Source organism: Trichosurus vulpecula, chromosome 3 (assembly GCF_011100635.1).
Source record: "Trichosurus vulpecula isolate mTriVul1 chromosome 3, mTriVul1.pri, whole genome shotgun sequence".
NCBI classification, from domain to species: Eukaryota; Metazoa; Chordata; class Mammalia; order Diprotodontia; family Phalangeridae; genus Trichosurus; species Trichosurus vulpecula.
The window spans coordinates 431,267,183-431,284,031 of record NC_050575.1 but is presented as its reverse complement, the minus strand read 5'-3'; the positions used below and the strand labels follow the sequence as shown (position 1 = coordinate 431,284,031).

At 47.2% G+C, this 16,849-nt stretch overlaps 1 protein-coding gene across 2 annotated transcripts in view; it reads right to left on the bottom strand.

Annotated features, from left to right (window-relative positions):
* LOXL2 (lysyl oxidase like 2) overlaps positions 1 to 16,849 on the bottom strand; it is a 163,247-nt gene that overhangs the window by 66,002 nt on the left and 80,396 nt on the right. For both annotated transcript variants that reach the window (XM_036752881.1, XM_036752882.1), the window contains exons 4-5: positions 16,590 to 16,801; positions 5,812 to 6,034 (exon numbers count right to left, since the gene is read on the bottom strand). In XM_036752881.1, coding sequence (XP_036608776.1) covers positions 5,812 to 6,034; positions 16,590 to 16,801 — 435 coding nt within the window. The remainder of the gene's footprint in view (positions 1 to 5,811; positions 6,035 to 16,589; positions 16,802 to 16,849) is intronic.

Genomic DNA, 16,849 nt, shown 5'->3' with positions numbered 1-16,849 from the left:
GCAGGAAGAGACATCAGAGGTCATGGAGTAAAACCCCCCTCCTATTACAGAGGAGGAAACCAAAGGCTTTTGAGGTTAAATGACTTGTCCCTTGGGTCTCATTGATTAGATGCAAGATGAACGATGACAGTGGAATGAAACTTGGACTGCGAATTAGGAGACCAGGACTGTAGTCTCAGCTCTAACAATCATGTGGGGGACTTTCCAGAATCAGTCTCAGAATTAGAAGGGACCTCAGAAGCCAGCTGGCACCACTTGTAGCTGAGAAAAAATTCCCTCAAAAATATTGCTGATAAGTGGTTGTCTAGATGGGAGCTAGGTGGCGCTGCAGTGGATACAGCGCCAGGCCTGGAGTCAAGAAGACTCAGCTTCCTGAGTTCAAATGCAGCCCCAGACACTGCATATTGGGTGAGCAAGCCATCTATGCCTCCATCCAACTGATGGGCAGAATTAATCAAATCAGTCAGTCAAACATTTCCTTAGTGCCTACAATGTCCTGAGAATAGCCAAATTAGGCTGCAAAATGCCTAGGGTGGATTGCAGTGCACTCCATGAGAGATCTCCTTCTGTACAGGCTTTCAAATGAGTATTTTTGAGTCTGATCATTCAATCAACCTTAAACACATCCTCATCAAGTCGATGTCTCGCCATGTTGTCCACAAAGACCAGGGGAGAACTTTGCCAAATGCTGTGCTGAAAGGATCATAAACATAGAATTTGAGGGGGCCTGAGATTCATTGAATCTATTCTCCTCAATTGACAGTTGAGGAAAATGAGGCCCACTTTGCCAAAGTAGGATTTGAACACAGTGTCCGACGTTTTACATCGCTTTGTCTACCTAGTTAATTTTTTCAAAACCCATCCTATCCCACCCCAGCCTCACCATCCTCTCTCTGTTTAAAAAGGGGTCCCATCATTTTCCCTCTAATTTTATTTTTTCCCCATCCTCTGCTAGTTGAGTCTCTGCTTGGTCCCCACTGGGGAGAGGTCTGATGATTTCACTGTTTTTGCTTCTGTTATGGCTCAAAGCTAAGCATCCTCCTGGAATGGCATTGAGCTCTGGGTTTGAATGCAAGAAATCTGAGGAGGAGGAGGCTTAACCCAATCCTTGCCTCAGCCAGGAGGCTAAAGGCAGACATCTGGGAGAGGAAGTCCAGAGACCTTGATCGAATCTTTTTCTCCACCATTAGTATCAGAGGCAGTTATCCAGAGTCTAAAAAGAGGTGATTGTCTGGGGAGGGAGGCTCCAGTCTGTTGCTCTTGGGCTGCTGGGGAGAGAGTCAGGGGATCAGCAGGTGTGTAAGGAGGGGGCCATCAGCAGGTACTCACGTGCATGACAGGAGCCTTCATGATGAAGTAAAAGGAGCCCTGGTTTTGGGGTCCTGGCTCTGCCCTGCTTATCTGGGAGACCAAGAGCAAGTCCTTCCACATCCTGGGGAGTCAATTTTCTCAACTATATAGTGTCGGAGTTGGACCAGTGACCTCATAGTGTCAGAGTTGGACCAGTGACCTCAAAATTCCCTTCCAATCTAACTGGCTCTGCCAATCTCTTGGCCCATCAACCCCCCACCATGGTCATCGAGGCAAAGCAGCAGGACTCCCCCTGCCCCATATCCCTCTCACACACATACACAAACATGCATGCTACATATAGAGTCCTTTATGCAGATGTAACTATACCTATGCATGTATAGATTTTTGTTATATATTTATATATTATATATAATATATTTATTAATATATTTAATATATTTGTATATTGAGGTAATATATACTATATATGTGTTCATTATATGTAAGTGTATATACATACTTATGTGTGTATATATTTTTTGTTGGTGTTCAGTCTTGTCCGACTTTCTGTGACCCATGGATCTTAGCTGCCAGGCCCTTCTCTCCTCCACTGTCTCCCAAAGTCTGTCCAAACTCATGTCCACTGTCTCCATGACACTATTTATCCATCTCATCCTCTGCCGTCCCCTTTTCCTTTTGCCTTCAATCTTCCCCAACATCAGGATCTTTTCCAATGACTCCTGTCTTCTCATTATGGGGCCAAGGTATTTCAGCTTCGGTATTTGACCTGAATAGCCTGAATTAATTTCTTTAAGTATTGACTGACTTGGTCTCCTTGCTGTCATAGATAATGTGTGTATGTGTAAATATATATACATATACATATATAAACACACACACATATGTGTGTGCATGTACATATGAGTGTATATACATATCTACATATCTATACATATATACACATACATAAAGTATTTTGCAGTCCTCAGAGTGATAGATAAATGCTTGCTATTGGTGCTTTATGTCATCTTCTCTTCCCCTCACTCAATAAACTCCAGTGGCTCCCTATTACCTTGAGGATCTGCCTGGTATTTAAAGCCCTTCCCAATCGGGCCCCTCCTCACATTCTGCTCCCCTCCATGCATTCCATGGTCCAGCTGTTCTGCCTCCTTCTGTTCCTCTGGTTAGCTGACCCCATGTCTGGATGCTGGTCCTCCCTTACCTCTATCACTTGAAAGAATCCGCTTTCCTCAAGAGGCGCCAGCTTACTCGCCTTTCCTGCCTCTGGGGCCTCCCCTCCAAGGCTCTCTTGTGTCTGCTTCATCTGTGACTTGCACACAGCCACATGTGTCCCCATGGAGGGTGGATGTTTCCTTTTTGGTTTTATGTCCCTAGGACTAGCCCAATGCCTGGCGCATAGCAGGCACTTAACGAAGGCTCCGTCAATTCATCAGTTGCCGGTCCCCTGGGGCTCCTTTCCTCTCTCTAAGCTGTGCTCGTGTTCCTTTTTAATTAGCCTGTGAGCTGAGTCGGCCTCTCTGATCCTAGAGAAACCCCAGTATGAGATCATGCCTGGGGGCAGGGGACCAAAATCACACAATGGCAGAGCTAGAACAAACCTTAGAGATAATGACAACAGCCACAGCAACCTTTCTATAGCTCTGTGAGCTTTGCAAAATGTTTCATAATTATTGTCTCATTTGATCATCCTAACAACCTAGAACGTAGGTGCTATCGTCATTCCCACTTTACATTTGAGGAAACTGAGGCGGAGAGAGCCTAAGTGGCTTGCCCAGGGTTGCCTAGCCAGTGAGCGTTTGAGGCAGGATTTGGATTCAGGTCTTCCTGACTCCAGGTTCACCTTTCTATTCCCTGCACCACCCATCTGAATCCCGGTCTAATACACACACACACACACACACACACACACACACACACACACACACACGCACTCGCGTGCGCGCACTCGTGCGAATTTTACAGATGGAGAAACTGAGTCCAAAGACCTGTTCCTGACTTCCTGAGAAGTATCAGCAGGAGGCTCCCAAACTACAAACAGACTCCTTCTTCTCCCTCTAGATCTCTGTTTTAAACTTCCTGGCTCACGCCTGTGTTTGGGCTAAATTTCCTTTCTCTGAGCTCCCCCACAGCCAAGCCCAGATCTCAGCTCCATTCCAACAGGCTGCCTACAGGCCAGATCACAACAAAGGCAAAGTGTAAAGTCAGCAGGCCCTCTCCCTGCAGGGACTAGGCAGAGAGTCAGCTGGCACTGGATGGGAGGAAGAATACAGTTGGGGAAAAAATAATGCAAGGGCCTTTTTATGGAGAGGGTGTGGTGGGGCTGACGGTGGGGGGAGTGTGGAATGGGTTTGTTTTGTTTCAACTTGACCCCTTTCTTTTAAATGATAAAAGGTGGGGATTCCCCAACAGCTGGGCTCTAGTCAGGAAATGGGAGAGAGCAGAGAATCATAGCATGTCAGAGCCGGAGGGACCTTGGACCACAGAACACCAGAGGCAGAAGGACCTTAGAGCAGAGGATGTCAGACCTGGAAAAGTACTTGCTACTCCCACCTCTTTCAATGGCTTCCTTCAAGACTTTGCTCAGATTCTGCCTTCTGGAGAAGGCCTTTCTGGGTCCTTCCAGCTGCTAGTGCCTTCCCCTCTGAGATCACCTTACACCCACCCGATATATAACATGGATATACTAATTATTATTATATTACCCCTCCCCCCCATACAATTGAGCTCCTTGAGGGCAAAGACCGTCTTAGCACAGTGCTTGGCACATAGTAGGTGCTTAATAAATGTTTGTTAATGGACTGACTTCAAAACACAGAAAATCAGAGTTGGAAGGAACCTTAAAGACACATAACATTGTAGCTAGACAACTTTATGGAATGGCAGAGCAGGTCTTTAGGGGGCACCAAGTTGAGTCTAGAAGGCAGGTTCCATTTTACATTTGAGGAAACTGAGACCCAGAGAGGGTAAGTCACTTGTCCAAGGTCACACAGTGGAACAGTTTGAACTCAGGCCTCCTAATGTTGCCCTGACTGTACATTTGGGATCCAGACTATACAGGTCCATGTTCACCATGCAGGGATATCAGCTCCCAAAGGACAGTCAGGAACTGGGTAGCGCTGGGTGCTTTCTGTCCTCAGGCAGACCAAGTACGTGGGTGACAGCAGGATGGTGAGGCCCTGAGTGCCGAAAGTGTTCATGTTGGAGGAATGCCCAGCTGGGCCAGGGGCCGGGTGGCAGCGGTCTCCCTCCTACTCCCTTTGACCGACAGTGGCGGGGAGTTTTAGGAGCAGGGCCAACCTTTCAATGGGGACACTGCATTGGATGATTTCTGAGAACTAGGAGGAGCCCTCCAAGGAGCCTCCTCTGTTCCAAAACCTTCCATGGCTCCCTAGTACCTACCAAATAGAAGTCCAAACCTTTTAACTTGGCATTGAAACTGTCCTAGAAACCACCTTCCAATAAACTGTTATTAGAGCCCTTCTTATGAACAGTGAATATTGAGGCAGCGAGGAGATGGAGACCTGGGCTTGTCAGAAAGACCTGAGTTGGAATCTGACCTCAGATACTTACTAGCTGTGTGACCCTGGGCAAGTCACTTCACCTTGTTTGCCTCAGTTTCCTCACTTCCATCACCTGTAAAATGGAGAGAGTAGCAGCCTCTGCCTCCCAGGGTGGTTGTCGTTGTGTGGATCAGATGAAACTATTAGTAATTTGTGGCACATGCTGTTCAGTTGGTTTGGTCGTGTCCAACTCTCTGTGACCCCATCTGGGCCTTTCTTGGCAAGGATACTGGTTTGCCATTTCCTTCTCTGGCTCATCTTACAGATGAGGAAAATAAGGCAAACAGGGTTAAGTGACTTGCCCAGGGTCACACAGTTAGTATCTGAGGCCAGGTTTGAATTCATGAAAATTCCTAATTCCAAGTCCAGTCAACTCTCCACTGCACTACCTAGCCTGCCCCATTATGGCACATAGTAGGTGCTTAATAAATACTTCCTCTCTTCCTCCCTCCTTTGTTCCTTCCTTCCTTCCTTCCTCCATCCCTCCCTTTCTTCCTCCATCCCTCCCTTCTTCCTTCTCTTCCTTCCTTCCTTCCTTCCTTCCTCTCTTCCTTGTTGCATTGGGTATAATAAGGGGGATTAGTGAGAAATCAAGTGGGAAGGGTAAGAAGGTACAAAGGTTATGGAAGGCTTAGAATGATCTGAGGAGCACGGACTCTATTCTCAAGGTCCTGGGAGGCATGGAAGGTTTGAGAGCAGAGGAGTGGTGAGCATAAGCAGAGATTTTCATGGTTCGTTCACAAAGCTTCTCCCTCCCTCGCCTTCTCCTGGGGAATTACCAGCACTTCCAGGCAGTTCCCAAGCCTACTCCCTTCCCCCCCTCCAAGTGACATTACTTGGCTGAAGCCTCGCCTCCCTGGGCCCCTCCCTCTCAGGGCTTCTCCGCCGCCTGAGCTTGCACCGCACTAAGCATCTGAACAAGATTGAGTGTACTGACCTCTGACCTGAAGGCTTTTCCGAAGCCCGTAAGACTGCCGGGGGCAAAGTCCCGGCCGGGCACACAGCTCACCACGGCGGGCATCCCGTTCTCACAGGAGAAATTCTTCACGGGGTCCACGGCAGCCTGATTGCCCAATTTGCAACTGGAGATGTGAGCCTCATTGCCTGTACAATCCATAGAGTACGGCCAGTACCTCTGTTTCCGCCGGCTGGCGTACATCCTGCGGGAGAAGGGGAGAGTGACAGAGAGCGTGAGCTGGGCAGGTGGGGTGGCAGAGGGGACCTTTGGCCTGGGAACTTCTCAGGCCATCTGACATTGTCTGAGCTTCAGGGCCATCCTTTATTAAGTGGGAACTTAATTCACCAAACATTTATTAAACACCTAGCAAGGCCAGGTGCTGTGCTAATAAGCAGTGGGGCCAGACTATGATGGAAAAGGTCCTTGGAGGTGGAATGGTGTTCGAAGAGCCCTCCCAACCCGGACATCCTGTGTTCTGTATTCTAAGCACCCACCCAGCTTTCATATTCGATGTTCTAAGGGCCTTTCGAATTGTTGCATTCTCCTCCCTAAGGTCTTTCTCACTTGGACGTTCTCCACTCTAAGGTCCTTCTTGCTTGGACATTCTCTGTTCTAAAGTTCTTCTCGCTTGGATGTTCTCCGTTCTAGGTTCTTCCTGCTTGGACATTCTCTCAGCTCACATCCTTTGTCCCAAACATGTCCATTACATCATTTTCCACTCGGTTGTCAGCTCTGTGCAAAAAGACTTCCAATGCCTCCAAAGTATTCAAGTGTCTCTGTCCAAGGTCCCCAACATCTCCTAACTGCTAAATTTTTTCTTTCCTCCTCTGTTACCTGCTGCTGCTTCCATCTTCTGTAGGTTTCTCCCATCCTAAATTTCAATCTTTTTTTCCATTCTTCATTCTACCTTATCTCTATTACTGTTTGACACAATTAACTGCCCCTCACTCCTCCTGGATATTTATGCTATATGCAACCTGGTTGAAGCAACTAGGGGTTTTTGAGGGAAGGAGACTACAATGGCTGTCTTCAGGTACTTGCAGGGCTATTATGGAAGGCAACATGATGATATGAGACTTAGAGTTGGAGGATTTGGGTTCAAATTTCAACATTGACAATTTACTACTTCTGTGGCCATGGGCAAGTCATTGGACCCCAAATGAAATGATTAAATGATGTATATGAAGCACTTTGCTCTCATTAAAGCATAATCATGTGGTGGTTGTTATTATTATTAATCTCTCTGGGCCTCAGTTTCCTCATTTGAAAAAATCAGGAAGTTGGATCAGATGACCTCAAAGGTCCCTCTAGTCCTAAATTCTATGAGCTTCTGTGAAAGAGGGTTTCTACTTTTTCTGCTCGGTCTCACAAAACAGAATTAGGAGCAGGACAGTAGACGACACAGAGGAGCAAATTTCAGCCCACAATCATGAAAAAATTGACTCTAAAGTTTCCCAAAAGGAATAGGCCACCATGAAAATAGTGGGCTCCCACCAACAGCAACCTTCAAGACTGGAGGACCCTTTGTCTAGGTGGTACAGTGGACAGAGGTCTAGGCCTGGAGTCAGGAAGACTCATCTTTCTGAGTTCAAATCTGGCCACAGGCACTTACTAGCTGGGTGACCCTGGGCAAGTCATTTAACCCTGTTTGCCTCAGTTTCCTCACCTGTAAAATGAGCTGGGGAAGTGTGTTGGTAATCAAAATGGGCTCCTTAGCACTTAGCTCAACCAAGTGCCCTTGAAGAGTTTGGCCTTTGTTTGCTTTGATTAATTCAGTGTCTTTGATTGAGTCTTACTAGGTGCTTAGCCCCAGGCCCAAACCCCTATTAGGTGTAAAACCTTAGTGTGTGTGTGTGTGTGGGGGGGGGGGGGGGGGATTGGCAACTAAGGTGGGGCCCAAGGTGGGGCAAATTCCAGGGAAGGCCTAGTTTACACGTCTGGGAGAGCAGAGGCTTTTAGACCACGTGGGTTTAAGTCCACCTCTCTGTGATGATTCTAGGTCACGTGGGTGAGTCGCATTCGTGACTCACCCCTGACGCTGAAAAAGATATAAAAACCAGGGGTCGATGTCTGTTCCTGGGAGCTCTTTGCTGCAGCAGTAGTGGCGCGTGACTCTGGGCCAGCCCTTGTTCTGAGCTCCCGGGCTGAACCTAGATGTTGGTAGCTATGAATTGTATTGGGTCTGTCTGTTGATGTTTGTAATTTGTTTGTATTTTGTTCTGAAATTCAGGGTGCTGGATTTTTCCCCTGAACTAAGTGAATGCTGTCTGTATGCTGGATTAAAGTAAGCTTGTCAACCCCTTTAACCTTGCTTTCCTTATTAAGGCAGATCAAAAGAACCTGTGCTGTTGGCAGCTTTCTGGGTGCTGGCTGTGGGTGGATCTTACACCCCCACAGAAGCTGCTAGCCTGATTGTTGAAATGACAAATAACTAGTATCTGCCAAGAAAATCCCAAATGGGGTCATGAAGAGTCAGACACAACTGAAACGGCTGAACAATGAAATCATGAGAGCATTGTCATTCACATGTGGTTTGAACTAGAGGCTCTCTGAGGTCTCTTCCCGCTCCGAGAGTCTATATGACTCTATTCTACAGGCAACAGGGAAGGAAGTATTCTCGAGCTGATAAAATCAACCTCTCATGGGGTGACAAATACAGAGGTAGGAGGACTGTCCAAAGCCATCTGGTCCCCATTTTGCAGATGAGAGACTGAGGCTGAGAGAGATGAAGAGATTAGTCTAAGGTCACATAGGTAGTATGTGCCCTGTTGACTCCAATCAATCAAATCATTTATTAAGCACCTACTATGTGCCTAGAACTGTGCTCTGTCCTCAAAGAAGTCAATCGGGGGAAACCATATGTATACATAAAGTATAAATGATTTGAAGAAAGCCATAGAGAGGCAGCCAGGTAGTGTAGTAGTTAGAACACTGGCCTTGGAGCCAAGAAGACCTGAGTTTGAATCTGGCCTAAGACACTGACTAGCTGTGGAACCCCGGGCAGGTCACATCACTTCTGCTGCCTCAGTTTCCCCATTTGTCAAATGGGGATAATCACAGCACCTACCTCTCAGTGTTGTTGTGAGGATCAAATGAGATCCTCTTTACAGAGCATTTTGCCAACCTTAAAACATTATAGAAATATTAGCTATTGTTATAATTAATTAAGATGATGATGAAAGCTGTGCCTGAAGATAAGGATGGGGGCAGGAGAAGCCAGATTGCCAAGGACTTAGTATGGAAGCTTCCATCTTGCTCTTATATTGGGGGTAAAGAGGTCATCGCCCCAGGAAGGGGATATTACCTGAACAAGATAGGAGTCCACTGGTGATGAGTGGAACAAAGACCCTCAGCCAGCCTCCTTGTCCTCTCACTCCTCAGGGTCTCTCCCTGTTCCCCAGGCTCCTCCCTCTCTCCCATACTTGCAGAATTCTCTAACATTCCAGAAAAACTGTAAACAACACCCTTGCCAACTAAATGCCTTTCTTCCATGGGGAATTTACCCAGCATCCTGGGCAGACCCGATGCTAGCCCATCCCTTTGGGATGTCCTGCAGGTCCCAGAGATAGACCGACCCAGGGACAGCCTCCCAAAGGCTCGGTTTCTTTGGAGCAAATGAGACATGAACAGAGATGAGAGCCAATAAGATATGAGTCAAGAGGCTGGGCCCTTGATGCTTGCTGTAGAGACAGGCTTGTGGCTCTGACTGCTGTAATGAACACCAGGACCATCTTTTTCCTTCTTCCTGTCCTTGTCTTCTCACTTCAGAACATTGTGTTCCCTCCAAGCTGCTTCCATATGGAGGGGCCACAGAGAGGTCTCCTAGGATGTCAGCAAGGACGGGCTTAGATAGAGCTCACCAGATTGCTCTTGGCTCAGAAAAAGCCTTTTGGTAAGGCTCTCAATTAATAGTCCCCTCACTTCATGGTGTTATTGATGGGAATGTCAGGATTTCACTTACACCGAAGGGACCATAGGACCACAGCGTAACAATCACAGCTGGTTTTCTCTAGCACTTTGTGATGACAGAGTCCTTCATGGGGCTTATCTCATTCTATTTCCCTGTGAGGTCAGTATTTACAGATAAAGAGACTGAGTCTCAGAACAGTTTGGTGAGTTGCCAGAATGGGAGGGAGGATTTGAATTCATGACTCTTTGTTGCTAACTCTAGTGCTCCATGGACTACACCACCCAGCCATCTCTAATATCATCAGTCTAGAACTCTAAGGGACCTCTGTCCAAATCCCTCTTTTTACAAAGGAAGAAACTGAGGCAGGGGGGAGCAATGAGTTTGCCCAAGGTCATATATGCAGTAAGCATCAGAGGCAGGATCTGAACCCAGGTCCTCTCATTCTTTCCATAGTACATTGCCACCAAGGGCAAGTGAAGAGATCACCAAATGAGACCTCTTCTTCCTTCTCATACAATCTCTGATCACTGCTCTTATCCCAGGATTGGAGATTGACAGCAACAAGGGAACCTAGAAGCCTCTAGGCCCAGTCCTCTTACTTTACAGAGAAAGAAACTAAGACCCAATGGAGTTAAATGACCTGTCCAGGGTCACAATTTGAACCCAGGTCCTCCTGATTCCAACATTACCCTGTGTCTCCACATAGATTTGTGGTGGGGAGGGACCTCAGTGGGTGCGTTATCTCTCCTATTTGAATGAGAACGCCTTGAAGGAAGCAATCATATCTTTGCCTTTCTCTGTGTCCTTAGTGCTTAACATAGAACCAGTCACCTAGTAGGTGCTTCAGAAACGCTTGTTGACTGACTGAGTGTCAGAGAGGTTGCTTGGAGAGCTGGGAGGTTAGGTGTATTACAGTTATTACTGCCCCCATTTTATAGATAAGACTGAGGCTTGGAGGTGGTAAATTATTTGCTCAGGGTCATAGGCTTGGTAAATAGCACCAGAGGGATTTGAACCCAGGCCTTCCTAACTCCCAGGCCAGGACACTGGCCATTACCACATGCTGCACACACCCTTGCAACCTTGCCCCAACCAAAGTCATTTCACATTGTCATTAATACATTGGTATTAAAGTAGTCATTGTAGTTAATGCAATGGTGGCAATGCCATAGAACGCCACTGTAATGACATCTGAGAGACACATCATTGAGCTGGAAAAGACCTCGGTGGCCAGCTTGTCCATCCATACTTGGACGGAATCCCCACTACTCCATACTTGATAGGTAATGATTGAGGCTTTTCTTGAAGACCTTCACAAAAGGGAAGTCCACTTCCTCCTGACCTGATACACACCACTCCAGGACATCTCCCAACGTTTTTTCTGACATGAAGCCTACAGTGCTCCTGGTCTGGGCTTCTAAGGCTGATTCCACATCCACCTGACAGCCCATCCACTTCCTCCATCTTCCCTTCTGGCTAACCTCCCCTGGTTCCTTCAGACCGTCCCAAATGACATCATCTCCAGTCTCTTCACCACCTTGGTTGCCTTGCTCTGAATACTCTCCAGATAATCTACATCCTTCCTAAATTGTGGTATCCACAGTATAACACACAGAACTGCAGAGAAGGTCTGACCAGGCAGAGAATGGAGGGATCTCCCCAGTCCTGGAGTCTACACATCTCTTCATGCAGCTCAAGACTGCGTTAGTTCTTTGGGCTGCCACAACACAATGTTGACTCATAGTGAATCGAAAATCCAGTAGACAGCCTTTCCTGTAACCAGACCTCCCCACATCTGGAACTGGGGGAGTTGATTTTTTGAGTCCAAATATAAGACTTTACATTTATTTCTACTCAATTTCATGTTCTTAGATTTGGTCCAAGGCTCTAGTCAAGACCTTTTTGGATTTTGAGTCTGTCATCCAGTTTGTATCTTGTACCTATTTACATACAGTCTTCCATACTAGAATGTAAATTTCTTGAGGCCAAGGACTGGCCTTTTGGATCCCTAGAGCTTTACCTAGTGCCTGGCATGTAATAGCATCGTCATCATCATGACAATTATCTATATAGCACTTTACAAAAATTAATCTCACTTATGCTCACAACAACCTTGGGGGTAGGTGCCATTATCATTCCTATATTACAGATAGAAACTGAGATTGATAGAGATTAAATGACTTGCCAAGGGTCACATAGATAGTATCTGAGGCAAGATTTGAAATCAGGTCCCCCTGACTCCAAGTCCAGGACCAGTTGGGGGATTCCAGTCTTAAAGGGCTGCTTAAAGTGCCTATAAAGGATTCGTCTACCAGTCAATCAACTAGCTTTCATTAAGCACCTACTATGTGCCAGGCACTATGCTAAGCCCTAGAGATACAAAGAAGGCAAAAATATGGCCCCTGCCCTCAAGGAGCTTACATTCTAAGGAAAGACAACAAGCAAACAACTCTGGACATACAAGAGATGGGTAAGTTGAAGGGAATCACTTGTTGAGGGACAAAGACTGGAAAAGTCTTCTTGCAAAAGTGGGATGTGAGCTGAATCTTGAAGGAAGCCCAGAGGCAGAGGTGAGAAGGGATGGCATTCCAGGCGTGGGGCATAGCTAGTGCAAAAGCACAGAAAATTGGAAAGGAAGAATTGTGTTTGAGGAATTACAAGAAAGCCAGTGTCACTGGAGCAGAGTACGTGGAAGGGAGGAGCGTGTAAGAAGACCAGAAAGGTAGGATGAGGCCAGGTTGTGAAGGGCTTTAAAAGCCTAGCAGAGGATTTTATATTTGATTCTGGGGGTAATAGGGAGCCACTGGAGTTTACTGAGGATATGTGGGCTGGCATGGTCGTTTCATGCTTTAGGAAGATCATTTCAAGAGCTGAATGGGCTAGAGTGGGGACTGAGCCCCAAACTAATACGGGTAGCAAGTGTCAGAGGCAGAATTTGAGCCCAAGTCTTCTGATTCGAGGGCTAGTACCAGAGAGGAAGTCAGAAGACCTGAGTTCAGATCTCAACTTTGCTATTTACCACCTGCGTGTCTTGGGGAGGTGACTTTGCTTTTTGTGCCTCAGTTTCCCCCTGTGTGAAATGAGGGGGTTGGCCAAGATGACCCCAAAGTCCCTCTGCGTTCCTGTGATCATGCTGGAATGTTCTCCTTTCTCCCCTCTACCTCTAAGAATCGCCAGCTTCCTTTAAAGCTCAGCTCTGTAGTACGGTGGAAAGAACGGTGGATTTGGAATCAAGGGACCTGGGTTCTGTGGCTCCCTGGTTGTATGACCCTGGGCAAGTCATTTCCCTGTCTGCTTCAGCTTCTTCGTCTTTAAAATGGGGATAATAATAGCACCCACCTCTGAGGGATTTTGTCAGGCTCAACTAAAACGTATTCCCAGAGTGCTTTGCAGACCATAGAGCACTGCATCAATGTCTTCTAGTCTTCTCTGGCCTCAGGTTCCTCACCCACAAAATGAAGGGGCCAGACTTGTAGCTCTTTGGCCATGGGCCATCTTCCTTTGGAAGTCCTTGATGCCTTTAAGTCAATATTTGCGTAAGTCATTTAAACTCTGCCTCAGTTTCCTTATCTGTAAAATGAGGTTAATAATAGCGCCTACCCCTCGGGGTTGTTGTGGGGATTAAATGAGATAAAAACCTATGAAAAGTGCTTTGCCGACCTCGAAGTACCATCCAAATTATGATCGCTGTCACGATTATTATCTGGGTACACGTCACAGTGCCCAAAGAATGGGAGCCGCTGGATGACGAATGCCACCTGGACACTCTGGGTTGGATCGGGCATCTCCTCAGTCACTTTCTTTAACAAGGAAAGTGGCTGATGATAGTGTGGCCTCTCCACCCCAGGCCTCCCAAGCCCAGCGGCAGCTTTGGAAAAGCCAGCTCTGGGAGGTGTTTGGGAAGATGCCAATTGGGTTCTCTTCCATTTGCTCCACATCTGTTAATCATTTCTCTTCTCAGCAAAGAGCTCCTGGCCCAGGATACAGAACCTTGTAATGCCCAGTTTATTTGTTTTTCAGTTGTGTCTGAATCCTCATGACCCCATTTTGAGTTTTCTTGGCAAAGATACTGGAATGGTTTGCCATTTCCTTCTCTAGCTCATTTTACAGATGAGGAAACTGAGGCAAAAAGGGTGAAGTGACTTGTCCAGTAAGTGTCTAAGGCCAGATTTGAACTCAGAAAGATGAGTGAGTCTTCCTGTCTCCAAGCCTGGTGCTCTATCCACTGCACCATCTTGCCTCGAACTGGGCTGGGGAGGGAAGTGAAGAAAGACAAGGAGACTGAGCCTTCCTCAAGGACATGATGGGAGATCTGGCTTCTCTGGAGTTAGAAGAAAACAAGCCAAGCTAGTTGCTGTTGTGAGGAAAATTCTGTTCCAACAGTCACAATGTGAAGGCAGAAAGGTTTTCTCACAGAAAGTGAAGTCTTTCTCTCTCCCAGGAAGAAATGTTTTGGTTTTGACCGGCCTTGCACATGTGATAATGGCTTTGTCCTTCATCTTATGAGATCACTGGGAATGGGGAGGGAGGGAGCTGTGAGATAATCCATCTGATTCCAGAGCCCTCCATCTTCCTTGAAGGAATCCCTCTCATATTGATGACAGGGACTCAGCTATCCAGTCTTCACCTGAATATGTTGGATATGGAGAAAGGGAATCTAGCTTTGAATCCTGGCTCACTTACTAGTCATGTCTCTTTGGCTCTCTGGGCCTCAGTTTGCTTTTTGGTAAATATGAAGAATCAGGGTGAGGCTGTGGACAAGAGAGCTGAGCTTGGCACCGAGGACTAGAGTCAGGTCCCTGACTCCAGCACTTCTAGCTGTGACAACAGGCAAGCCACTTACCCTGTCTGGACATCAGTGTACCCTTCCGTAAAATGAAGGAGTTGGCATGGCCATTGCTGATCTTTCTCTAGGTCCAACACAATGATCAGGAATAACAAACACACGCACATGCCTTCCTTAAAAAAAGGATCATATCCACTTCCCTCGGGGGGGGCGGGGTGTTTCTCGGGATGTCGGCTACCATTTTCCAAATGGGTCTAGAGGCTGCTGTGATCATTAAAATGTAAATTTGTTTTAAATTGGACTAGATGGTCTGTGAGGGCCTTTCTAGCTCTAAATTTTGTAATCCTTCTGTGACTTTCAGTGGTGAGACCATCACAACCACCTGAGGGAATCCTTCATGCTGCTGGACAGCTCCAGAAAGTTTTTGATGGGGAAATAGAGATTGTAAGGCACTCCCAAATGAGGAAAATCCCTCTCTCAATGTTAGTCAGAAACTTTTCTGTAGTCTCAGAGAAATGCCTAGAGCACAGAGAATGTTAAGTGACTTGCCCAGGGTAACACAGCCAGGAAGTTTCAGGGGTGGGCCAGCTCCCTACCCCACTGTCTCTAACTAGTCCTGCCCCCCCAATAATATCTACCTATCTGTCCCCAAACAGAACTCTAGACCTATAATCTGATGGAATATAATCTCCTTGAGGGCAGGAATTCACTGCTGTCTTTGTATCCCTATGTCTGGCACATACTGTAGTAGTCATGTGATGTGTTTGCTGATGGACTGGTTAATCAAATGATCCTGTACCCCTTAAGACAAGTATCCTGTCCCCTCTGCTACATCTTGGCTCTGATTAGGTGGAAGGGAAAACACAGGGAAAAGGATCCAGGGGAGAAAGGTATTGGTAGTCTCTGACCAATCCAGTCCTAAGTGCAGTCAGAGTGTCTGTATGTGTGTGTGTGTGTGTGTGTGTGTGTGTGTGTGTGTGTGTAGGGGAAAACCTTTGTGTGTGTATGTGTGTGTGTGTGTGTGTGTGTAGGGAAAAACCTTTGCTGTTGCACATATAGGAGGCTTGTCAACAATTCTAGAAGGCTCAGAGACAAAGATGTTTGTTTTTCTTGGCTGGTAAGAGGTGCAGAGAAGGCATCAGCTGGGCAGCCAGCGGCTCTCATCACTCTTCCCAGAGGCCAGCCTCGCTGTCAATGGGGGGATGAGCACCTCCCAGGGAAGAGCAGACAGGTCTGTTCCCCTCTGACTCCCCCCTGCACCACAATCAGGGATCAGGCAGACAGGACCAGGAGCACGGGGTGGAAGTTGAGAAGAAGCCAACTTAAGCTTCGCGTTAGAAGATGCTTCCTAGCTACAAGAGCTGCCTCAGTATGGAAAAGGCTGTCGGGAGAGGAAGCGCTATCTACATGTTAGCTCCTGTTGATAGGGGAGCAGGCAGGAAGCGAGGCATGGGAGGGATCCCATGTCAGTCCCTCTCTTAAGAGAGTTAAAGCAGTAAGAGCCCTCAAAAATTATCCAGGCTGATCTCCTCTCTGTTTTTTAAACTGAACCAGTGATTTCATTGTGTAGGGAACTCACTCCACCAAGGCAGATCAGCCCCTTCTTTGGAGCAGAGCTGCTGCCTCCCTCATTTGACAAATGAAGAAATCAAGGCTCAGAGAGGATCCTGAACAAGAGGTCAAGAGACTTGCTCACATCTAGGATCCTAGCTCTGAAGCTGGAAGGGGCATCAGAGGCCACTCCTTTATTTTATAGTTCTGGAAACTGAGGCCCAGAGAAGTTAAGGGACTTTGCCAAAGTCATATAGGTACTAAATGCTTGAGCCAGAATCCAAACTACAAGCTCATGCTTTCAACTCAACTCTAGTTCCATGGCCTAACAGCATCTGGCAGGCTTATCTGCAGGGCCAGCTTGCCCTCCTGGGACCAGGTGGGAGGTACCTGAGAAGACATAAAGGGCGGGTCCCAGATTCCAGCCCTCCCCTCCCACTACCACATCCCCTAGGGAGCTTCCATTCCCAAGGGGCCTAGAGCCCCGCCACAGCTCGGGCTCCCACTTACTTGTACACCTTGGTGTTGTACTTTTTCTCATTGGGGAAGCCAAACATGCCACAGATGACCCGGGAGTTCTTGGTGGTCCAGTGCTTGTCACAGACCTGCTTCCAGCTGTTGCCATCCTTCACCTCCACATAGCCCTCAGTCACTGGTGTGCGCTTCCGGTACGCAGAGAGGACAGCGCGGATCCGAATGTCATCCACCCGGATGTTCATGTTCTATAAAGAGAGAGAGCAGGAAGGAGGTGGGTGAAAGGAAGGAAGGAC